This window comes from Neodiprion virginianus, chromosome 2, assembly GCF_021901495.1.
Source record: "Neodiprion virginianus isolate iyNeoVirg1 chromosome 2, iyNeoVirg1.1, whole genome shotgun sequence".
Lineage (NCBI taxonomy): Eukaryota > Metazoa > Arthropoda > Insecta > Hymenoptera > Diprionidae > Neodiprion > Neodiprion virginianus.
This window is the reverse complement of record NC_060878.1, coordinates 39,104,524-39,130,393: the sequence shown is the minus strand read 5'-3', so window position 1 is coordinate 39,130,393 and position 25,870 is coordinate 39,104,524. Positions and strand designations below refer to the sequence as shown.

The following is a 25,870-nucleotide window of genomic DNA, read 5'->3' as shown; positions in this document are numbered from 1 at the left end:
AAAGAAGTTGCCAAAGAAACTTTGTTCGAAACACTCTTCGTCATAAAAAATGACTAAACATTTCATGAATTTGCGAAAGTTTACATTTACCAGTAAATCAAATTGAAAGCCACGAGGAAACTTTTCCTGACGCATGTGAATTACACACTGTGTACGGTATTCAAAGTCTCGTAACTCGAATAAGCAAGCCTTTCAAATATTTTTTTCAAAATTCTGATAGTCACTGTTGCGATGTGACAAATTTCATTTCGTACTGTATATTGATAAAGAATTCAACCATAGTTTTTCGGAACAAACTGACTTTTATTATTACTGAAAAACATTTGCGACCTTTGAGTGAAGACATTTTTCGACACGCGGAAAGATTCGTAAATGGCTAAATTTCACAAGAAATAATCTGTGGGAGGGTCGTTTTTATGCTTACCCTCTTTCACGTGAATCTGTCTGCAAGAACGAGGACAAACGGTTTGACGCCTTTTTGCGTAAAATGTTATCGAGTGCGGGAGGAACGGTGGCTTGGCTCTGGTCCAACCCAGACGAGCTTATTCTGGTTGCAAATTGGCTCTTACATGTCGCAATAATTCGGTCTGAATGCCGTGATTGTGCGATATTATCGCTGAGAGGTTCAGTTATACCATAAAATTAATGACTGGCCCCGTGCTTTATGTACGACACACACATATATCGTATATATCTTACATGTGTCGCCGATGTTTCGCAAGCTCGCGAGATCGCGCCCTTGTGTACACCGCGTATCGATTCAACGGCGCTCTTCAGGCTTTCACGTAGGAAAAACCCTCGAGATAAGAACTTTTCACCTAAACTGTCACATCTGTCTTGCGAAACGAGCCTTTGTACTGTTTCGCTGATCGCGTCAAATGCGTTCACAGATACGCAAATTATTTGGAACCATTTCATTTTGACTCAACGGAGTGGAAGGCTTTCGTTTCATCCTCTGGACGCTGACCGAGCACCGATTCACTATTCCTGAATTTTTCAATTTACTTTTCACGAGATTTTTCAAACATCAATCATATCGGATCGGTTACCCGAATTTGTAACGGCTAATATAATTCCCTTGTGTTCGTGATATTTCGTTGCACGTATACATATGTAGATAGCTTTGTTCCCAGCTCAATGTCAATTCGTGATACGGTAATTTTTTTTTCTTCTTTTTTTTCAACATTCTTTTTTACCTTTCGTTTTTCACAAATCGGAGCGTGGAAACACCGCAGTAAAAGCTTACAATATTCGCTAAAATATACATTACCTCTGTTGCTAAGCGTGCAACTTTCTCCGTTTTTGTTCATTTTTCTTCCCAACTTTTGCTTCCTCCGTATTACAACAATTAATTGCAACTAAGGTACAGTTATCATAACACATTGTAGTATTTTCGCTGCGTATATATGTGTAATATTACGTACATATATATATATATATATATATGTAATTTTTTATAACTCAGTTACCTTTACATCCACGTTGCGGTGAAATAATTTGTTGCCTAGCTTCATTCTAACCTGAAATCAGAAACAAGATTTTATTTTCTTTTTTTTATATCCAGAAATGTCTATTTTCTCACAACATTGACAAAAACTGATACCATTGACTTTTTTCCTTTAATAACCGCACCTTTTCGTGACCTGGCTACGAAAATTCATGTACGATAGTTTAATCCGGCTATCGTCCAGTTATTAAATTATACGGGGTTAAGAAATATATACATGTACGTATAAAAACTCGTCGGAAGCTGTTTTACATAATATTCCGGCTATACAAACCGGATCAAGCTTCATATCTCTGCATGACGCACGGTGAACAGGAAGCTTATTTTTTTCAGGCCGTATTTTTTACTGCTATACGTATATATCACATTTATACATAGACATATCCGAATCCGGCTTTCACCAACGAAGTAGAAGAACTCTCCCAATTTCTCGGGACCTGTTATTTGCCCCGTTATATATGCATAAGGAATCGGACCAGCGGGGGTGTCGTTAACGGCGTACCATAAAAGGATATTCGAGATCCGAGATATCACATATTCCCGGCAATTTCAAAGGACTCACGAGTCAGACGAAAAGGTCGGGAAAATTGGTGACCTGCTTTTTATTATTACTAATAGTACCAAGTATTATTATCTATTTAATTTTTTTATTTTATTTTTTTTTATCTCAGACAGGAACACTCCTCGTCTTCCCTTTTCTAACATCATGCAGGGACAGATCCGACACGCGTACTTCTTTTTCCGTTCGAAAGAACCCGGGATTTCACCCCCCTCCCCTCACCTCTTGCCCATCTCCACCCTTTCTCGCTCTCTCTCTCTCTTTCTCTCCAAATGTCAATGTATTACGACTCATACATGTATGTTCCTTGTAGGATTAGCTCATTAGTTAACTAGGTTTGTAGTACCAGATTTAATTTAATTTAAATGTTTCTCACTCTGTTACATGTTTCTGTTTCTTACGTTCTATCGAGAGTTCAACATTGTAATGTATTGTCGTCCTTAGGGGGTACCTTATCCCAGGACATTCCGAATAAACGCTTCTCTCTCTCTCTCTCTCTCTCTTCTATTCTCTCTTTCTCCCTGTGTCTCTCTCCCTCGTTCGTTTGATACCCAGCGACGCGTCGGAGTTAAGCTAACAAACATCGTCTCTTCCCGTGAAGCCCTCATCTCTATTCCCCGGCTCAGAGTTCCCTCAAGGATTCCCGGAGTTGAAAACGAGCTTCAATGAGTCGTATTAGTTATGGTAGACTGAGAATGAAACGGTCTCTCATCGCTAGAGTTCGATTTTAATCCAATCAACCCAAGCTTTCAATATATTCCCGAGTTGAAATTGAGAATCAACGAGGATTCGCGACAGGATCAACAGCGAAAGCTTCTTTTCATACCGCGGCCATAAGTTGCTTTAATTTATCATTCAAGCGTGATATTTATGTAGGGAACGTGTACCTATTTGCCGCGTTGCATTCGATCCTGAATAGCTCGGACTTACTGAAAAGCTAGAAAAGACAAGCCACGCGTTTTAAAAAACCGTTTTCTCGCCGACGCGACGGAGTAACGACGCCGAGCTTTCGGTGCACTCGTCTAGTTATACTCGATTAAATTGTTCCTGGATGACGGGGCGGCAAGACTGCAGGGGCTCGAATGATTTACCGATAACCAGCTTGAACTGCAGCTGCTTATAATGATAGATAATGAAAGTTCGTTAACTGGAGTCAACCAATTACCGCTTCATAAGTTCCCCCCGCAGAGACCGCCGCGTCTTCTGCAGACAACTACCCTTGTTATCTTTCATCATGTTCAATTCGCTGTGTTCGGTTGAAATTTTCACCAATCATTGAAATTTCAAATTAAGCACCGATATCCAATTTTTTCTTTACAATTCCACGATTTTTTGTATTCGCATTTTGACAAGATTTTCACCGCTTACGAATACGTAATAATTTGATGAAAATCGATAGTATGTATCGATTTTCTGCCAGCGAACTTTTGCAACTAAATTTTGACCTCTGCGTTTATTTATTGTTTTATTTCTCATTTTGCTTACTTATTTTTTTTGCCAATTACACTTTTATAACGATACAATGTGAGGTGATCTGTCTCGAAGACTGAAAGTGCGCACTTTGCGACAGCATCTGGTTCACGGATAATAAAGATCTCGCAAGCTCACGGACTTGCTGTGCTTGTTAGAGAATAGTCGTAATGAAAGTTGGTTTTATTACGCGCCTCGCTGGCAGAACGACTCGGGGATGGCACGACTGTAACGAAGGACGGTGTCTCCCCTGAAATTACCGGGACGTAAATCTCCCGGCATATCGGAGATTATCTCCCATCGAAGATCGGAATGCCTGAAATCGAACGAAACGTGCGCGACCTCGGCTCGCGGATGCGGTTGTTTCGAACATGCAAAATCGGAGTCGACGCCGAACACCCACTCACCTTATCACCAGCTGTTTGCCCAACGGATAAATCCACCCCTCGGAGTTTGCCTACCGAATTTAACGAGATAAACACACGCGCCTCAAACATTGTTTGTGCAAAATCGTCTAGTCTTGTATACCTACCAAAGGTACAATTTCGGGGAGCGCGTTCGCCGTGTTTGTCGTTCTCAGAAATTATTAACCCTCACCAAATTCCGTTTAACCTTCTCCTTGCTAGACAACTTGGGATAAGATATACCAGTTTTAAATTTAATTATTCACTAGTCGGATTTCACCCGGCCTATTAAACTTGTTAGATTTTGCAATCGAACCTGTTAGGTTGTGAACAAAGGAGAGGAACATATCTGTTCAGTTGAACGTGTTCGACTGGTTGGTGAATCGTTCTTCAGGTTTTTGATTGACGAGCTTTGTGCGAAATACGAAGGAACATTGGTGAAATGGAAAGAAGTAAAGTATAATGTCGTAACGATCTTGCGTTGTGGAACAAAATAACGGGTTTCTTTGATCGTAAGGGAATGATCCAACAGGTACAAATAAATTGAGCAAAGATTATGGTTTTATCGGCGATACGTGTTTCTGGATAGAAGTTAGAAACAAGACTGTTGTTATAACAATACTGGTCGATGCATCAACGTTATTCATTTTGTGACATACGCAAGCTCGTATATGTCTTTTATCTATGATGACTACTAGATGACAAAAGGGGACAAAATGGGTGATTTCACACTTCGTAACAATGTAATAGCCTGAGAAATAATAGAGCAGGCTACAACTTGTTCTATTTTTTACTCACCGTGTGGCTGTACACGCTTTCTGCAATTCTCCGATTTTTGCCTCTGCGAGGATGAGAGACAGCAAGTTTAATGCTTACGCCAGGCGGTAACGATACTCACGAGTGATTGTCAGGCATTGTGTTAAGCTCTTCACCGAGTTCACAGTGCGCAATAAAAAACCCTCAGCGATGTTGCCTACTTCGCTATTCTCGTTGCGTCAAATAAATCCACGTAAAATTTCAACGCTTCCCCAAAGCCGCTTATCAATTTCAAAATATTCAGAACCCGGATTCACCGCGGCAGAATTTTTCATCATTTCTCTATTTAACAGGAATTTTTCAACCAAGGTGAACTAAGATTAAGCAAAAATTGATCTTTCCTTTATTTTCTTTCCACCGAGTCTGAAAATTTGGTCGAAAAATTGTATAAGTACGTGGGTATTATATATATATATATATATTTTTCCTTCTTTCTGTTTTTATTTTTTTTTTTTTTTTGTTTACTTCACTATGTCACAAACACAGTCCGCAATTTACATTTATGTACAAGTTAGAGACTAATTAACGTTCGTGTAATGCCTGGTTACGGACGCGGGTGCAACGTGACTACGCAATTATCTGGATGGTACACGTGAAACTATGTAATTTACATGAAAAAGGTGCGATTGCGTGACTATATAAAATTTAATTACTGCTAATACGTAGTCACGTGTTTCATAGAGGAAGCTACTTTGCCTTGTGATTGTGTTTCACGTTGTCAGAGCTCGAAAACAAAAACATTCTCGCACAAAACTTGTAGTTTTTTTTTAAACACACTCACGCCAACGCGTAATCTGTTTAAAATACTCCTGCTCTTAATCGGTGAATTGAAATCCCTTCGTGCTTACTCTACGAATCGAATATTACGGGAAAAGTGCGGTAGTTGGAAAAAGTTGTCGGTCCGAGTCACGACCACGTGATCGAATTAGTCACTTGTCGGTGGGAGAAAATACATATCTGCTCGGAGTTTATCAGTGGTCAGAGCGTTTAATTTAATTTCGTCCGCCGGGTTTATGATTGAATTTTATCGAGGGTGAGCGGCATTAGTTTCTCCATGACCAAGACGGAACGAGGGTTTCTGGGTGGGTTTGAACGGGTTATTGGCAATGTAAAATCTGGTAAACGATCGCCAACAACATTATCCGAGTTCGATCTATACGGTGGTAATAAACCGTATACCCGGGCACATCGAGGCGCGATCAAGCGAGCTACTATTCCAGTGGATGCGGCGTATGAAAGAAAAGTGAAAACGACGTACAGGGAGTAAATGCGAAGGCGGAGATGAAAATAAAAAAATAGCAGGGTGACAATGTCGAATTTTCGAAAATATCTTTTGTAACATTCGTCAATAATACAGAAAGTCGAAAAACAGAAAGGTAAAACTGCAGGAAGCGATTGTATTATAGAATCGTGAAAACTGAGTGTACATATTTGTATACAGCAGAAGTCTGACGATTCTATATTCTCGCTTTAAGCTTTCGAAATGATAAAAATGGCATGAAAGAGGAGGAACTCTTTGGAAATTCGACACTGCGAACCTTTTACCTTCTGGTATTTTTCAACGTTGTTACCCCCACCCCTCGCATCTCACTCTCATTTCACAGACGCAGAATTTATACAAGCACCGCGAATAACGCGTAGGGCAAGAAAATGCCAAAATCTGATTTACAACCAATTACGGATAGAAGTATTCGGCGATAACGCGATATCGCGATCCGTTTATCGGGAGACACTGGGCAGATGTCGAAGTGGTTTTATCCGTGGGCGTGTCGGGGGTGGACAGGTGGACGCGTCGCCCACCGTCACAATTAGGTGATACAATTTCCCCCATAATGCCGATATATCGATTGTCCGGTAGTTCGTTTCGCGTCTGCATGGTTCGCCAATTCCACTCGCACTTCCCTCGCCTCGATTCGAACCCGAACCCATTTAATTCCCGTAATATGTGCGGCGTGGAAGCGCGGAGAATCCAATGCGCGTTATACGATCCAAGCTCACAAGCGTCGACACCGCCGCCAATCGGGGTCGCTTTTACGGTCTGGTATTAACGAAGTTTGAGTTCTGGAAACTGGATCCTGAACTCGGGACGAGGGGAGGAGATTGGTCGACGCTTGGGTTCCTAGATCCTGTCGAGACGACAGCTGTAGTTTGTATAAACCGCAGTTCCACTACATCAACCGTTTGCGAGAGACAACGGTAATTGCACTTCATTGTCGGTACAATATCTCTCCAATGGCGGCTGCATTCGTTCAATGAAGTACCTTCGCCGATTTTCACAAGTTTCGAAACGTGACATTTCGCCTCGAATTCAAGTCGAGACTCAATTTTTCTTCAGTTCAATTTGATTTTAATGAAGGAAAGATTTCAATTTAACTATGTATTAACTACGTACGTTTTCGAATAAAGAATATTTGATTTGAATCAAAAATGTATGATTCAATTTATAAAAACTGGCCCATCCTCCACAGCATCACCGGTTATGATGCTCGAATGCGTGAAAAAAATTCTTCACATCTCCTTTTCTAAACCATACAACGTTTGTAGAACACATTCTCGAATTGAACCATTAGGTCGGCTGAATACGTAATGGGTCTCTTAAATTGGAACAACTGTATAAATGATATCGCAAATTCTGTAGACAATTCAAGCACGCCGAAAATTTCCCTCTCTGATTGAATTTGGGGTAGAAAATCTGTTGCACAGCACATCGAATCGTAATTATTCACCGAATAGTGGAATGTAATGTCAACTATTCGATGCCGGTTGATTTTAAAGAAAGCATATCGATGTGTACCATCAAATGTCCAACGATTGGCGAGGAATTCCGTCGAGCAGTTTAGATAGAGGATTGAGGGAAAAAATTCGACTTCTATGAGGTGATTAATCGACTCTCGTGTTTCTAAGTAAAATACGTGTATATTAAACATACACACCGCTATCGATTTCGAATTATCTTGACCGGCTGGCGAAGAGTCTTCAATCACTCGTTATATTACACCTCGTGCTTTTATCCCATTAAAAGTTCTGACTTTCCGTATAAGCTGTGTCCCACAGGGCAGGGGATCAACTTTCGAAAACGGTTATACCCCCCTTCGATTTAACGTTGTAAACCCAACCTCGCCAAAGTATCGGCAAAAAATGTTCCCCGGATAATCTATCGGTAGGAGATAAAGCGCCATTAAGGGATCGAAAAGGCGCGGGATAAATTCCCAAGGGTATAAGAAACAACCGGTGATTCCTTTCGGATACAGGCACGTACGTTCCGGCATACTCGACCCGCCTTAATCGGCTGAATTTTTCTCCCTCGCCGGCTGCTTTCGACCTCCCTAGTCGGAGGTACAAGGATTTCGCTGTCGCGTAATTAGGACATCGAGTCGCTTTTTGACCACCGGCAGTGGTTTGCGGCTTGTGGTTTTTCCTCGGCGTCGACATATTCACGGTCCGTTTCGGCCCGTCGACATATTTCGGCTCTCCTAGCAGACCTGTACCATCTGTATCTACGTATCGCGGTATGTTTGCCGAGCATAAGCGGCCGCGGTGAAGAAGTCGGGCAAGTGGGAACCGGAGGGTAGAAGTAAAAGAAAAAAAAAAGAGGCAAAAACGATTTACGAAAACTAAATAGGCCACGATTCAGAAATCTCTCGGCCTTTGAGGACAGCGGGAACTGACTCCGGGATGAATTTTAAAGCACGCTGTTAGAGCAAAAATATTATATGTGTACGTATTTTATCTGAAGTTTACGTAAAATTTATATTCAGCAGGTAAACTTGATTCTATTCTTGTTTTCCACTGTTGTACGTTTGGTGATTATGTCAAGACACAGTTTGAATACGTGAATAAAAAATGCATCGAAGTATTGATGAAAATGATACGACGAACTTTTCAAGGATCCCTCGTGAACTCGTTGATACGTGTGAGATCGGCCGGTCGAATTTCGCCCCCTGATTTCCGACACCAAGTCACGAAGCGGAAGTCTACTCATAGTTTGGTAAAAGTGTTTGGTGGAAGTGGGGTCGGCGATATCAAGACTCTTGATTCACACGACTTAAGTTACGTGGCGAAGTGAGAAGAGTAACAAGAACGGACGGTTGTAGGTGAAATCTCCGCCTGGCAATATTGGAGGAGAGTTTTTGCCCTTTCGAAAGATGGTGGGGAAAACTTTTCTGACTCATCGAAAGTTTTTGCGATATCGGGGCTCGTCCTGCAAGCTTTGGAAAAAGGAACTTTCGCTGAACTTTAGCATTCATCGAAGAAGTTTCGGTGTAGGGAAGAAAGCGATTTACAATACTTTGCCAAGTGGTATTTTACTACTCCATGTGCCGTATGTATGTATCATTCACACCAATCTCCGAATCTCTGAATCCCTGAGAATGAAATCTATTAACTCGATCAAAAGATTTCGATATTAGCCTGAGAAGCAGTCGCGGAAAGTTCAAAGTACCTGCTTGCGGAGTACCACGATTTATATTCAAGCCCCGGTACGTGTAGAATATACATATGTATATATATAAATATATATATATATACACACACACATTCATATACTAAAGAAATGCTCCGTTCCGTGGAAGCGATCAAAAGCGAGTGATTCGACTATCGTAGTTCGTCTCGAATAAGGCGTATTTTTCTGCGGAATCAGCGGTTCCTACTGTCATTCTAACTTCGAAGTTGAGCTCAACTCATCGGACATTTCAGCGTCTTAGACCGTGCGGTGACATTTTCAAAAGTCAAATCGGACAAAAAAATTCACCGAAAATATCGCGGAGTTAAATCACGACTCAGAGGCGTGTCGAGAGTCGCTTGTGAATGAAAAAAACAGAAAGAGAAAAACATACACCAAGCTTCGTCGGTCGTGTTTTGATTTACCGAAGTCCCTGTCACCGCGTGTTCGAGGCTTCGACGCAACACGTTAGGGTCGAAAACCGCAATAAATAAAAGGACGTCGCGTACTATCGGCGCCGCGTTAACACCGCTTGTAAATTTTTGCGAGAAACGCGGTTTTTTTTCCGTCGAAAAATGTACCCGCGTATCGCGGGGATCTTTTCCGTCGGCTATAAATTTTGATTAGTAGAAAGCGTACAGTTTCTCGCCTCTGATGTAACGGATGTGATTTCCCGGTGCAAACTGAGAGCCGCTTTTTGGTTTGAGAAATATCGTTGGTAGGAACCGGGGGATCACGTAAGGCCGCGATAATCGGACCGCGGATCAGTCATTGCCGAAAAGACTGGCGGGCAAAGTATTTATAAATCGAATAAACTCACCTCTCAGCCACGTAGCCACGCACAGCGTTTTCGGCGCGCTTATCGCATCTCCGGTTCGTCGGAAAGCTCTTGTGAAATTCTTCTTTAGCGGTGAAAATTTTCGCCCTTTTCACCCTTTGACAGAGAGGAACGGTGAAAATTCTTGCAAGGGTTGCATATTCTCCGAGATTTTTGGGCTCCCACCAAACGGGCCGAGAATAGTTGCATCGCAACCTCAAAGCATTATCGTCGTTTTTAAACTGCGGAACGAGAATATCGGGACAGAAACACCGCGCCTGTATCCCAAATGGATTTTTCAAAACAAGAAAAAGCTGCGACAGCGATTGTTCGACGCGAAAAGTGGAACGCATCGCCGGCGGAATGACGGGGCGATCAAACAACGCGAAGTGATATCAGCGGTTGAAGGACGAAAGCTGTATAGGGTGAGATCGGTTGACCACGGTCAGTTTTTACTGCCGGCAATGATACCACGCAGTAAATTGTCAGCCGTAGAAATGCCGCCGTTCGCGGTAAGAAAGAATAAAAGAAGCCGAAAGATGCTCGTCAAGGGGGTGAGAAAATATCCCGGATGTTTTACCCAGGATGAATTAGATGGGAGGATTTCCGCAGGAGAACAACTTGGGACGGTGAATAATTGAATTTCAATTCGATGTGTCTCGGCGAATGGACCGGAAGAGGAAGACAAATCCATTCCTGATCCGGCAGCCAATATGGTGAATCTTTGATCATGTATCGGGAGTCGTTCCGTGCACATTCGTAAAAGTTTAACTTTTGATACAGCCCCGGGAAGATTGGTTCAATAGGTTTTAGAGACGTTCGTAAATTCCCGCACTGACGATGAGAGAAATTTTTAGTTCCGGTTACCGCTCATTTCTTAACTATTTTCATTTTTTACCACAATCGAAAAATATAGTTCGAGGTACAAAATGAAAATTAGTTTTGTAGCTGTTATTGGAAAGTCTAGTATCCGTTACTGTTCTTTCTCATCACGATCACTGTTGCTATATTTTCTTGTAACCGTTGCGAAAATTTAACGCTTGTGCAACAATAAATTGACGTTAAGGCCTTGTTTAACTAAAAAAGTACGGTAAACCGAACGAGCTGATTTTGCGTTGCAATTACCAAAAAAGGATCGACAATAGCGCAAAATGGTTAGGCGTACCTCGTTTCTCGTAATTGCAACAATACTCAAACAGTTTTTTTAACGGTACTTGTTTTACTGAATTTTTGTAGTTATTATAACAAATGAAATTTTTCCGAGTGCGGCTATGTGTAAACTTTGAACTCTATACGCGCTGAGGACACTTTATCTATCTAGATAATTTGTTAATCAGTGTAACGACTAGAGACAGAGGATAGAGACGACTTTGATCACTGTTCAGCGGAGAATAGTTATGCAAGTTCTGTCCAACAGCTAACGAAGCACCGGCACGGTTAAGAATAGGCGAAAAGTTTGCGGTCGTACCTGAGAGAACGAGCAACTCGGCCCCTTTATACTTGGGTAAAATTCTTGACCGTGAACACGATCTTTCCATTAGACTTTTTCCTCCTCTCAGACGCGTATACCCACAGTCTGAGAGCTTGCAGACGTAGTTCATGCGTCTCGCCCGGGGGAAACGGACGGCGATTAATCAATAGAGAAACAGTTTCAACTCCCCGCTAAAACGAGTCGCGAATAAACCGGACTTCGAACGGCGTACAGATCACGATTAAGTGTAGCTGGAGACCCGAAAACCCGCTCGGGTTTCGATCACGTAGTCTGTGATGAAGGTTTCTGTACTAGAACTACTCCCGAGACAGGTTGCTCGGTTTTCCCTGTAGAAGGAGCTGGAAAATCGGTCACGTAATTCTCGTGCTCGGCCGAGTTTCAATTAATTATCCAAACTTTACACGAAATAGAGTTCAGTTCAACCTCCACGTTTCTCAAGTTCCGATGCGAAGAACGTCTGCTTGCTGCCTGTGCGACACAATCGGTATGAAAGGATCTTCGGCAGCTAATGGAATAATTTTGGATTCCTACCCGCGTCAGATCTTAAAGCATCCGCATCCGATTTATCCCATGCAACAACTTGAGTCTGTGAGACGGGTAAAGAAAGATAGGGCGAAGCTTTTCCAAGCCGATATATTTTCATCTGGTGATTTTAGATCGAACATTCTGAAAGTGGTTTTTTTTTTCTTCTACTCTTTTTCTTTCTGCGAAAGAGTTCGCCACTCGAAGCAGGTGCAAAGGCTTTTGAGAATCGGATGAAAGAACCTCTTTCGCAGCCACACTTTACGCCTTTGGACGATCGAACGGTATCATCGTAACTCGAATCACACTTCATCAATATTTGAAAGGATTCTTCCAAAGCCCAGACCTGATATTCGTCTCGTTTGACGTTGCGCTCCATGAGAGCCGAGGCTGTTCCATCTCGGCGAGGAATTCGTGATGCGATGAGCCGAAAGTTTCCTGAGGGAGGATTTTAACTGAATATAGGATTAACGAATGCGAATTCGTTGCTAGCCGGCTGGAGACGTAAAATAAATGACGAATTAAACCGCAAACAACGGAGTGGTGGTGTGTGCCCGTTTTCGGCGAGCATTAATTGGCTCGTAGCTGGTTAGCTGTGGCCGAAAAGATGCGAGAGTGCTAAGGTAGTATTGACAAAGCTGCGCCCTAATCCAACTTCACCGAGTAATTTCCATATTAGGTTATCCCGCGTTAATTAACTTAACGGCACTGTCCTAATTCGGACTGAGTCCTTGCTAATGATAAGCGAAATAAACGGTGAGGTGGCGCCGTCCGAATGATTAACCTTGTCGGAAAGATGGAAACGACGAGATAGAAAGAGAGAGAGAGAGAAAAATGGCAACTCACAAAAGTTGGCAAACTCATCGTCATTTGCGTCCCCGCCAGAGTTTCATTCGTTTGTTTATCTTCGCTTTTTCTCGACGTTTGTTTTCTCCCGGTTTACAACGACCAAGCCTCAAATTATACCCGGGCTTAAAAGCTCTGACCAGACTTCAACTTGACTGACGCACTCTGCGACAACTTGATTTTACCAGCGGACGCGTCGCGTCTCGTCGAATATTTTCATCTACCGTGGGTGAAAAAATTATTATCAGGCTTTAATGTGATCCCAGCTGTCGTACACCTACTTCGACTCATTGTGTGACGATAATACGTAAATCCTGATCCGACGGGGGTCTCAGGGCTTTCAGAACTTTCTTTAGAAAACTTTACTGTACACCCTTCGCGTGTTCAACTACGTGTAAATAACAATTTGTACACGCTATTAATGTGAACTCTCTACAGACTTCTAGGGTGTGTGGCCAAGACGGCGTTTTTCCATGGTTGGAAGCTTATCCTACCGGCTCTGGAGAGCTTTGAAGGATTTAGAACCGCGCGTTTCTTCGTAGTGAAATGAATCAGGTGTAATGATTTTGGACCCAACGTTTTATTCACAACAGCCGATGACAAAGGTACAAAGTACACTGCATTGAAATCTTGATCGAATTGCTTTCGTTTGAAAATAAAATTCTATTTTCGAGATTTTAGTCAAATCTCAATGTAAATAAATTCGTAGGTTTCAATCCGACCGATTTTGAAACTTTGAACGAACAGAAAAACTGTCAATTTCATGGGTTTCTGATTGTTTGTTGAATTACGATTCATTCAAATGAAAATATCACAATTATTTTGCGAGCAACCCGAAACGACATCGATACCTTACTTATTTTTCACCACTAGATTATTCTGACAAACGAAGCGTGCAGAATTACCCATCTCACGTGCATCTGACAGAAGACGAATATTGCCCCAAGTTGTTGGAGGAGGCGGAGAATCTTATCGATGATCGACTTCAGAATTTGCCAGTGACATTCCGTATTTCACGATTCAGTAACCGACACCTAACGTATCTGCACGAGAAAAATGGAACTGCACATTTCACGTCGATTATAATAACAATTTCCACAGCAGTATTTTGCAATAGAATCTACAGTAATCGGACTAGATAACACAATTCAGATGTAATAATTGCACAACAATTAATAATTGCAACTTTTTTTCGCATAGTGTAATAAAATACCACAACTGCTAAAGTATAATTTCAAGTCATGATTGGAATCGAAACGTGCGCCCGAAGTCTGTGCAGGGTAAAAACTTTTTCATGTGAAAAGAAACATAGTTTAGATTTTGAAAAAAACGGAAAAATTTTGGCCAAAAATTATCTTTACATCGTTACAGAACGTTAATAGTACGTTAATTATCGATCTCCACTTCGTTTCTTCTCGACATCTCGTCGGCTGTGACTGACAACAACGACGACCGTGAAATATTTCCTTGCGCGATGATATTTTCTTTCCTGTATCTCAACAGCGGGAAGGTTCGTAAGAATAAGGAAAAGGAACTCATCCAGTCGCTTGACAGCGTGTCTTCTTCGGTGACAAGAGGGAAGAAACGAATGGGGGGTGAAAATAGAGGGACGAAGTATAAAGGCGAGCGAGGGCTGTAGGAAAGGCGAGAAAAATGGTTGGAAGGGAAAAACAGGGACCAGAATAACTGCGCGGGTAAAACGAAGTTACGTTTCTCTTCGCGGGTGTGCGGCGGGAAAACGAAATGCGTCGGGGCGTTAAAACCGTCGTCAAGACGCGCAGCGGTGAACCGGAAACTGGGTTTTAACTATTCGAATTCGAAGTAAACTCCGTTTCACTGAAAGCGGCTGCTCCGGGTATTCCAGTTACCGCAAGCCTGTGGTTCCTTGGTGCAAGCGCAGCTTGAATGACAGCAAAGGTGAAAAGAACATTTGTTTGAACTTGCAGTCAACCGAGTAAACGGTTCCGGTTCGTTTCGCTGCAGCGGGGAGAAATGAGGGTGGTTTTAAAACGGAATTAAACCTGCGGAATGAACTGTAAGTACGAGCCTCGGAGTTGTTTATTTTTCAATTTTCAAATCAGAATTTTTAAAACGAATTTCTCTGCACAATTCCTCCGTGAATGAGCTCGAAATACTAAAGATGGAGAAAACCCCGCGTTCACCGGAAATTGAAACGGTAAACAGAAATTAATTACTCTCAGGGAATTGAGTCGAGGGTTGATGCGTCGGAAAAAAAACACGGCAATTTTTTGTTAACATCATGGCGCGAATATTACACGTAGGGCAATAAAAGGAGAGAAACAGACATCGATTACCTGTAAACGATTCTGCTTCGCAAACTGCGCGAGATGCTGGCTTTTTTCTCGGGGGATCAAAGTCTCATATATTTAAGATCCCGAGCAGCGTTTAACCGCCGAAGTCTCAATGAATTCGAATTAAGGCGAACCAGACGTACCTCATCGATACGCGGTCCGCATCTCCATCCAGATCGACTTTAAATTCGAGGAGAAATCGCCTCGGAAATCTAATTTTTCAACCTTCCGAAGTTAATTTTTTTTTTTTTTTTTTTTCTCTTCTCCTCAGACGGAAAGTTTTTATCGCAAGGGTTGTAAGAAAGCATCAGCCGCAGCGTAATTTCGACCGTAAATTTCTGTTGAATCGAGGCTCCGTAGTTCCCACAAACTGCCTCCATCAGGTCCGCATAATTTTCAATTACTCAATAGGTGAATTTGGATGCGGAATATTCGATTCCACCACTTTTTAACGGCCTCTTCTTCTCGCATTTTCGCGAGTCTCGTTCCAGGGAGTAATTCCTAAGAATTGCGTTAATTTAGCCATCGTCGACTCTCGAAAATGTTTCAGCCGCGGTTCGTAAGCCGAGGTCTCGATATACAGCGCGGGATGATCCGAGGCACGATTCTGCAGTAAACCGAGCTTTTTCAACGTAAAGTTATGCATTTAGGATAAGGTATATGATCGTAAATTGGGCAATTCTGTATAAGCTTTTTACGGCGTCTCATTCGCTTTCTGATATATTCGAGAGAGCGATGCGGCTCGTATAATAATACTTTTATACATTACGTATGGAATTTATGCAGGTTTGCCGTTAACTCGGAGTACAAGCCATGATTCCGCACGTACTTCCGAATATCGGTCCTAAGCCGTTTGGTTATACGCAGCGATTTTTCCTCGTATGAGGAACGGAGGAAAATACAAGAGACACGATTTTCACCTAAAATTTTCTCCACCCCCATTATTATTTCAGGGGATGCGGACTGCAAAGTGCCGTAAGTTGAACCCCGTGAGTCGCTACTACTACACAACGTTAATTCTTACCAAGTACCGGGAAGAAAGTTGAGATACCACCAGACTGATTAATCGCGAAAAAATTCGCCCCCGGGATCAGGACTGAGAAATGAACGCACCGAGTAATATATACGAGAAAAGTTTAACCGCGTTTTGCGTTCGTATTCACATGTTCAAAATGGCGGGTACTGAGCGACCGCAATTCATCCTCTGCTAGATATAATATTTCTCTCTTTTATTTTCCACGTACAAGCCCGTGTGAATTTATCGCGAATATTTTCATAAGACACCGTCTCATTTTCACACGTGCAGCTTCAGGCCAGAAATCGCACAAGGTTGGTGCCCCCGGTGTGTGTATTCGAATCGTGGAATATCTCTTTCACGATTCAATTTACTTTGCAGACGATGTTTCCCGCTGAGTATGGGATGTGACAAGGTGAAAAGTCTGTCTAAGAAAGATTTTTGTCGCCGAGTCAATCTTGTCGCTTTTTAGAAAAAAATTTACGTTTCACTTCTCTCGCATTTCAATATATTTCTTCTCAGAATCGATCAATTTTACATAAAATTCACGAACTCACGCTGTTTTGGCTTCGAGGATTCGGATTGGAGAAATCAAATTTTTCCAATAATAAAATCGATACGGAACACTTGAGGGTATTCGTACTATCGTGAGCTGTTCACGGCGAGACGGATCGCCATTTTCTTAAAAGAATAGTAATTCTTATATGCGATGCGATAACGGCGAATAAAAATTTCCGCAGGGTTTCCGGCCAAACTTTCATCCGTGAAATTTTCAAACTACGGTAAGGTGGAAGCCGTTATACACGAGTAACAGCCTGACCTGACATGGTGCGAAATTCGAATTCCGAAAGGGGTGAAATTAGCAAGTATAACCAGGAAAGATACGTCCCTAACGTTATAACGCATTTTTCACGTCAATATCAGCCGGAAGGTTGTGTAATACAAGTATAAGTAGAGATGTATGAGTTTATAACACACGGGCGTTGATCGCGAAGGATAGAAAAATAACGCGACTATAATATACGATCGTAAAATGGCGATATTAAAATGTAAACTGATATTAAAATGAGGCTGAAGCTGATGCTGTGCTGAGCAGGTAATTTCCAATAACGTCAACGCTCCCTGTATAAATATTCAGTATACGTGTAGACATAATGTAAGATATTATCGCACCTTTGCTGCAGGAGCTAGTCGAACACAGGACTGATCCCCGGATAAAATCCGATTGACATACTCTGGGAAGGGCTGTTCGCCGAAAGATCATCCCCTGCTCTGTAACACGAGTAGTATATTACGCATACTACGCTACACACCCCGGGAATCTTGAACGTATTTCCGGCCCGTATAGAATTATCGAGTGAAAAATTTCCAGACGGTCTCCAAGATCCATAGGAGAGCAATCGAGGGGCGATTCATATTTTCCGGTGAAACCTGACCGATTGAAGTTCTGAAAGGAATGCAATTTCATTTTTACAATACGTCCGGGACTAGGATCAACGCAAGTATTCGTCTAGCTGTTTGGAAAATTTTTACCTCTTTCCGTTTCGTCGCGAGCAATATATTTCTGGCATCAGACAAATATCGTAGATCAGCGCTTGTGTAAGAATTATGAGTGAAATACGGGCGCTGGACGAATTATTGCTGGTTCACGGTCAATTCCCGATGAATCAGATATCGGGAACTTGATTTATCTCGTGGCATAAATTTTCTCGCACTTCTATAGGCTGCGTGAATAAGTGCGCGGGAATGGGTTCGGTTTTCTCCCAGCAAAAATGATAATTTATTAGAGTGACGTGCGGCCGAGCTCGTGGTTCTAATTGCGGGAATGTACGCTCTTGATTCTCGATGTAGCGAAGGGAACGGCAGGTTTTCGTCAACGTCAATGGGGTGGAATAACGTGATTTCGAATTGTTTTCATTCCGCGAAACCGGCCGACTGGCTCAAAAATGGTAAAAAATTTTTCACAACAGGTTTAATTAAAAAACAATGAGAGAATATCGAAGAGTGCTTTGGCCAAGTAAATCTGTTATCGATTCAGCTCTCGATTTTGTTAAAAAAATAAAATAAAAATCTCGACATTGGATCGAATAATCAAGATTCAAGATTATCAAAAGCGTATACAACACCGCAGCTCATAAATCTACAGCTTTCGAAGATTAAAAATACACGAACAAATCGAAATGAATCAAGCCATGCCCACCGAGTGAGAGAACTATTCAAACAAACGGAATCGTGTACGTTGTCTGCCGGTCGGGGTTAAAGACGGACCTTCAATTTGAAAAAGAAAATAATCCGCAAGCGATGAAGCTCGACTCAGGCATTAATTAACCGTCTCACGATGGCCGTCGATTAAACCAGCGAGAAATCTAGAGTTCTAATTTTAATCGGCGTAAACATTTCCGGACTTATAATGGTCGGCCAGACTGAAATGACGCGATGGGATCGAGGCGCTTTTAACCTCGGATTCGAATCGTCTGTGAGCTTGCGGATGTTGATCCGTCCCTGCAGCTTATCGGTCCAGGGTATAACTTTGCTCTGCATTTTCTTTTCCCCCGTTACTCGCCCCTTTTTCACCACCGGTTTTTTCCGACAAGAGGAAACCTCCCGTGATATTTACTTGAGAACGTGACTCGCTCAGCAACGATTGCTTTAATCAAAACCTCGTACAGCCACGCCGTGGGCCAGCCGAAAGCCCTGCAGCTTTACCCTCGTCAAAACCGAACGAATCTTCTCGTCTAGAACAGAGCCACCCCATTTTTGCATAGAGCAGAAAGGTGAAGAGAGTAAAAAAAAGAAAAAAAAAAAAACAATTTGAAGCATGAAAGACGGTATGTCTAGAAAAGAGGACAGCTCGGCAATTTCACGGCTTATTAGCATCGAAATTCAGCGTCGTTTCAATCATATTTAAACATCAATCGCTTCGAGTTTTCTGCCAATTTTAATGACCAAATTTCATTTTCAATCGGCGACTTAAACGGAATTACAATATCTCGAATGTTAGTATCGTTATTCGTAGAATGCGGAGAGTTCACTCACCTATAGTATGTCACCCGTGCTGGCTGCCCGGGTTGTTTTCGTCGACGGTCCTCCCAGGCGATGATGAGGATCGGGGCGAGGTCTGCAGTAGATAACCTTGCGGAATGCTTTGCGAAAATTATCGCTGAGAAACGCGTAGAGGATCGGGTTGACGCAGCTGTTTGTGTACGCCAGGACGTGGCTGACTATCTGGACCATGACCGCGGCTGCCGTCATCGGATAAAGATCCAGGGACTTTATCACCAGGATCAACTGCAATTCCAAGTTTGTGCGAAATTGGATAAATCGCGCTCCAATTGACGAAATCTTTTGGAATAACCCGAGACTTTTGCACGACAGCTTTCAAATCACGTATTGTGTATATTTTGAATAACTTTACGAAAAATGTTTTTCCCCCTATTGCAAGCTGCCGAAAAACTCGACTCAAGTCGTGGGCGATTTTTTGAATTTTTTCTATCACCTTTCACTCTTTCCGTTCTACGAAATAATCGCCATAAAAGTTATATAACGTAAATGTCTGAGAAGTTTTGCGACGTATGAAAAATTTTTCCAAGTAATAAAACGTGTTCACGTATTACGATAACTTGGACAACGGAATTTTTATCGCAGTGATTTATTACTCGCGGTACGAAACAGCTACTGGATGCGAATACCAATGAGCATCTGTGTGACTGTCATAGTTACGCGTGTACACGTACCTAAGTATAATACTCGTTGTATGCGCGCGTATATAATGCAGGCCCGTGTTTAGTCGAGTAGCGCATTTGCAACTGTCGAATGTAAATAATAATCGTAATCAATCGACGCATCGAGCGATGATTAAGTATCACGTTTTCAATCATCATGTATGCCAGGGACTCGGGGTAAAAGATTCAACGTGGGCAGATTGATGCGCACATCTGATTCACACTGCTGCCTGCTCACCTACAAACGAACAGTATTCCCCAGTGGTCAACAGGTGAAATAAAGCACGTTTCCCGAGCCGTCGGCTCGGCGTAAACTCAATATCGCGAATGAAACGTCAATATTGCGGTACAGCTGGAGAATCGTGTAATGAACTTGTTTGCATACCCGATTTAAAACTGTGACCCGCCAATTGAACGACTAAACGGCCTGTAACCTGGTTTCCCAAAAAACGACAATCAGGTGTGAGAATTAATCCGGACGTTGCGGGCAATGCTTTTCAAATCAATTTCTACTCTGTCAGAATAACTGAGACAAAGGAATACCTGTCAAATTAATTACGGTACGCTGATTGCTTTGATAACATGAGTCGTTTTTAACATCACTGCTGCTTCAAAGAACGCGTTACTTTGGTGAAAATAATTTCTCGAAGACAGATTGGTTATTTAATATACATGAATGCGATATCATCCAGCGGTAGTTCATTAAGCTTGCGTGACTCGCGCCGCGCCCTTTTCTCTAATTATAATTACGAATACATGCAAATGCGGAGAATATGAAATAAGAAAGCCGAAGCTTCGTCGAAATTGGAGATTAGGCCGGGTGATTACGACTACATCTAATGGAACTACCTCTGATTCACGACTTAAGTAATACCTTTCAGACTCTCCCTTGATTCGGCCCAACTCTTTCCGAGTAATGATAACAGTAATACCGCAATACTTGGCGTGTGTCGAATACGAGCTTGAAATGGAAACGAAAAACAAAATGTGAATATAATTCTTCCCCGCATGATTTACGAAGCGAATAATCGATATTTTGGCTCGTTCCGTCTGCAACCGCGCCCCGAGTTTTTTGTCCCTCACTTTTTTCGCCCTTGAGAGTCGGTTTTCAGTTTGACGCGTTTTCTTTCACTCCGCCAACTTGTGTCATATACACCGAACTTTTCTTCTCGCCGCAGCTGAAATTGCGACCATGATAAAATATACATAAGCAGAAGCCGGTATATCGACTGACGGAAACTTTTCCATTTCATTCTCTAGTCTTTCGTCGCTGTTCCAACAGAGTGACATACGTAGGTACGGACCACGGTTAGGGTGTCTGATAATCTTGGCAAGTGCAGATGTAACAATCGTCCCCCGTAGAATAATTCACCTTTATTCGAGGAACGCAACGCAGGGGAAATCCGATCCGGATTCGTCTAGACTCCGCGACTCCCCGAATCGTTTGAGAATTATATTTCTCACCTGAATGGGACACCAGCAGATTGCGAAAACACCAACGACGACCAAGACGAGCCTGGTGACTCTTCTCTTCCCGCGTCTGCTCTCGGCGCTGACGTGAGCTCCTTTCCAGAGCCTGAGCAGCATGCAGACGTAGAGGCCGCAGATAAGAGTCAGGGGGATGATGTAGCTGGTCAGGAAGAACGTCACTTGAAACATCGGCCAGTTGAACTGGGGAAGAAATCGGCAGGCCGTCACCTGCTCCGTTGTGGAATTGTACTGATCCTGGAAGACAAAGCAAATCTACGTACATAATGTAAGAAGCGGCTTCAGCTTCGAACGATCCTCGCGACACGCGCCGAACTTTTTTCAATCTCAGAGGGTAAAGAGCAGGGATGTGTTTTCGCCGTTTCCACCATTCGCAACGCATAATCTTCCACTTCGCGGAAATCGTTGAGGAAACGGAAGACTTTCTTGCGTGGTGGTAGCACCGATGTTTTCCAACGATTGGAAAGATTTGTTAGAGAAATACTTGGCACACATTTTTCGCCAATCTTTTCAATAACCTTCCGCGCTTCGCTGAGGTACATATTTGATCATCCGTATATCATAGCCAGAGTTTAGTACCCTGTATACGGGAACAAACAGAGTGTATGAGATAAAACAATGTTTGAAGTTGGTTGTAACACCGGCTGGAGAGTAAAACCATCCGGGTTTCTTATTTTTAACGGTATTACAATACGAATTAGCTACAAAAGCTCTTTTATAGTCGAAGCGTGTGAACATAATCCAAGAAAAGTTGATATGACGTACAATGAATTCGCGCTTCAATCACGCTGTGTGAAATATCCCCGGGTACTTTCTAATTATCGAGGAACCCTCAACTTCTGTAATACCCCGCAAAATTCTATACGTGTTGGAGTTTCTCAACTATTGAAAATTCACGGATCGGCTTTGCGTCTAGTTAAGTAGGGTTAACAAAGGGAGAGCCTTGCTTAGCTGCTACATAAGTAACGGAATACTACCGCAGCCCCGCAGCCGCGCCTTTGTTTTACCAAATTGCAATCAGTGTTCAACTACGGTTCTTGGTTCGTAATCTGTTGCGAGTCTGCCGTCTCTCTTCTAAATCCCCGCTTCAACTGGCTCCTTCTAGTCGAGAAGTACGCAAATCGCCCAGTGATTGTTTTAGCAGTTGGGTCGTCGCTGTGCAGAACCTTCAGCCAATCTATTCGTGCTTCTCAACAACTGAATACAGCGTTTACCACAACATTAATTAACTATTGCTACATATACAGGGTTAATCTTCATCAAGATCCGTCCCGCGCTTTGTTTATGCACCGGGTCTATAGTATAACGATATTCCAATTTGCTTAGGGCGAAGTTAATGGAAGAAGAGAATTACTATAATTAAAATTCATTTATAGATTTAGGTAAGGAAATTAGTCACACATCTTGATCATGTCTGGATCTACCTGATTTATCTTGTATGTTTATTCAAGAGAAGATATTTAGGCACAGCGTGTCTCTAGGTTATGCAAAAAATTTGACGAAGCTACATTGAACAGGGTTTCGAAAAAAAAGGTAATTACGAAAGAATGACTGTTCCAGCGATCTTAAAATTAATGGACTCGACTCGATTGACGAAGAGAATTTACCGACGAGTGCCCGTCTCGCTGTCGAAATCGGATGTCCCGTATTTCGGCAAACTTGACTTATGCTGTATCTGATAAATATTCTTCAATTTACTCATAGGTGTCATTCTCTATGTACCGCGTGTCAATAAAATTCCAAATCATACAGATTTCACGCCATTTCGAATATTCTCAATGATAAGATTGCTGCATTTTCCAAAGACTTCGAAGATTTGATACGACGTTTTTACACACTTATGCGAAATCTCAAACGGTTTGATGAAAAGATTTCTCGAAGTTCTCTGGCAGTTTCGAAACAATTTTGTATTCAAATATTTCATCGATTCTACTTCCAAGGTAATCCGATAATTCAGTTTCTCAGAGTCTACTGGACATACTTGTCATGTTTCCCTGTGGAAATTATTGAAAAATGCACGCTATACAAATTAGTTGAAAAATTCGATAATATCTCACCACGCATAAATTATGGAGAGGAAACAGGAAGAATTTCTGAGAAATTAAGCACATAATTTGAAAGCGTGCTTATTTTTAGATAAAACATTCCAAACAGGGGTAAAAAATTGATATGAATCATTGTAATAATAAAATAATAATAATGATAATAATAAGAATAATTCTTAAATTTCTTGTCTTCGTCGAGAATTTTTGCCGGTGAAAATATGCATCTTTTCAAATATTTACGAGTTAGAACAGAGAATATAATTGTGTTATTATCGTCCAAACTGAAACTTGGAGTGAATTCAGTGCACACCATAATTCGAGTGAAATAAATTCAAACAGGCTAGAATTCAACTACGGGTAATTTTTGTAGAAAAAAAGAGTATGTTTTTTTTTTCTTTCCAAACCGAGTATAGTGCAAGTAATGAGACTATTCTTGATCCTGAGATTCGTCGGGGCGCGTAAATAAAGCTCAGAGCGCGACGGGGCGATTCGAGGATTCTAATTAAAGCCGGAGTTATAAGTCTGAAGACTGTCTGCAGGCTCATATAATTATGCAGAAATTTCATTACAACTCGGATTGCCGGTCGCAGTAAGAGACTGCAGCGAACTTTGTCCCGTAAAGCAGCTTCATTTCCCAAGGCGAGATTACCTTTGGCTCGAGCGGATGAAATGCACTTTTCTCCGTCTAAATGTGGAAAGAAATAAGAAAATAGAAAACTAACAAAAAAATTGAAAACAAAAAAAAAACATCTAGAAAAGAAGTAAGAGGACGAGGAGGTCGCTCGTTGCCGGCTTTACTTTTGCCTCTCTCGACTCGTTTTAACCCTCACCGTGAATATAATCCCCGCCTATAATAAAGAGGGAGTAAAGTAACGCGTAGTATATATGAGGTCGTAATTTTAACCACACCGCGCGCTTTATAAAAGTTCTGCAACAATTTCATACCCAGCCTCAAGTGTCGTTCGGAGCGTTTCATTAGAGACGCGGTTTTCGAGTAAACAAAAACGGAATACAATCATAGAAGGATTGTAAAAGCGAAGGACACAAGTTGGCTGTAATTAAAGTTCCGATTGGGAAAAAATTTTCTCACCGTACAATCTCAGCGAATTTCCGCAACGTTTCACAAGTTATTTCGCAAATTGAAGCCCTCCATTTGCGCGTACCACGTTCTTCGAACGAGCATTTATCCGGAAGAAATTTTCGCGGCGCAAATTTCTCACCAGTTTCCTGCAGGACGAGATTGTCGAACCGGGAATGCACAGAGGATGTGTCGGGGTTTACGCCATTCCGGTATAACGTTGCATCGCAGATTGCACTCGCGCTCCGATCTCATCCGCGTGAATAAACATATCCGGCAGGGATCTTGAACGCGCCTGGATTTGCCGTCCGTTTGCTAGGAGGAAGCAGCTGACACCCACGTGCAATTTATAGCTGGATTTCCACTCCCGGGATTCACTCTTGACATCGATCCGTCGGGGTAAATTTACCGTGGAAACTTCTGCAGACGATGTATGGAGAAATTGATTGAAAAACATCGAGACTCGTATTCTTGTTCTCCGCCAACGGTAATCGAGCTTCACGATCGGACGGCGATAGTTTATTGACACTCTAAGAACCTCTCGTAACAATCGACAGACGTTGACGTCGCTTTACGGTGCCAAATCCTGTCACCGATTGGTTCGGACATTGCAACTCCATACAAGCCATTACGGAGTATCGCGACCGTTGATGTGGACTCGTAGGTAATCGATACAATCGCGAATTATACCCACTCCCACAGGATCGCCTGGGGTCGGTTACAGGGTTATTTCCAACCTTGACTGCAGGACCAATTCGGACTTCGAGTCGTCCTCGATAAGGCGACATGGTTGTTTATGGATGAAACCGATAGAAGCTGCAGCCGTGAATTGAATGAGATCAACTTTTGTCCACGATTACGGTCAGCAATCGCAATCAGCGATCGTCGAGACTACGAAATAGATAATATGCGCAGGTTTCGATTAATCCCATCGGGCGATATTTGGTCAGGGTGGCAACGATCCGTGCAGACTTATGGTATCAGTTGGGCTTGAGATAACGCTGATCCGTTGTGTGTATGGGAATTAATTCAAATATGTTCTACCTCTGAGGGCAAAAGGTTCATTTTTTTCGGCTGAATGCCTGGGTATACTCACGACGTCATTAGGCTGGGCGTAAATCGCTAGAATTAAGCGAAGAGCGAGATACTCTGATTTTTGTTAGCCGATAATTTTTGACCCAGTTTGAAAAAAGCCTGGCGAACTTCTTGGAAATGTATTAAAAACTTGGCTTCTTTTTGTCATTAACACAGAAAGTAGCTTATGCTCTTTGATATTCTTGGCTATAAAAATGCAAATTCGTCGGTTTATTTTCAGGATTTTTATTCCCCTTTTTCA

At 42.2% G+C, this 25,870-nt stretch overlaps 1 protein-coding gene across 3 annotated transcripts in view; it reads right to left on the bottom strand.

Moving 5' to 3' along the window:
- Positions 1–1,120: 1,120 nt before the first annotated feature.
- Positions 1,121–25,870, bottom strand: part of LOC124298934 (allatostatin-A receptor) — a 32,634-nt gene continuing 7,884 nt past the window's right edge. The window contains exons 3-5 of one of the 3 annotated variants that reach the window (XM_046751622.1): positions 21,388–21,666; positions 19,238–19,489; positions 1,121–1,547 (exon numbers count right to left, since the gene is read on the bottom strand). In XM_046751622.1, the coding sequence (XP_046607578.1) occupies positions 19,238–19,489; positions 21,388–21,666 (531 nt within the window). In that variant the 3' untranslated portion in view covers positions 1,121–1,547. The remainder of the gene's footprint in view (positions 1,548–19,237; positions 19,490–21,387; positions 21,667–25,870) is intronic. The other 2 variants (XM_046751620.1, XM_046751623.1) reach the window with 2 other exon arrangements.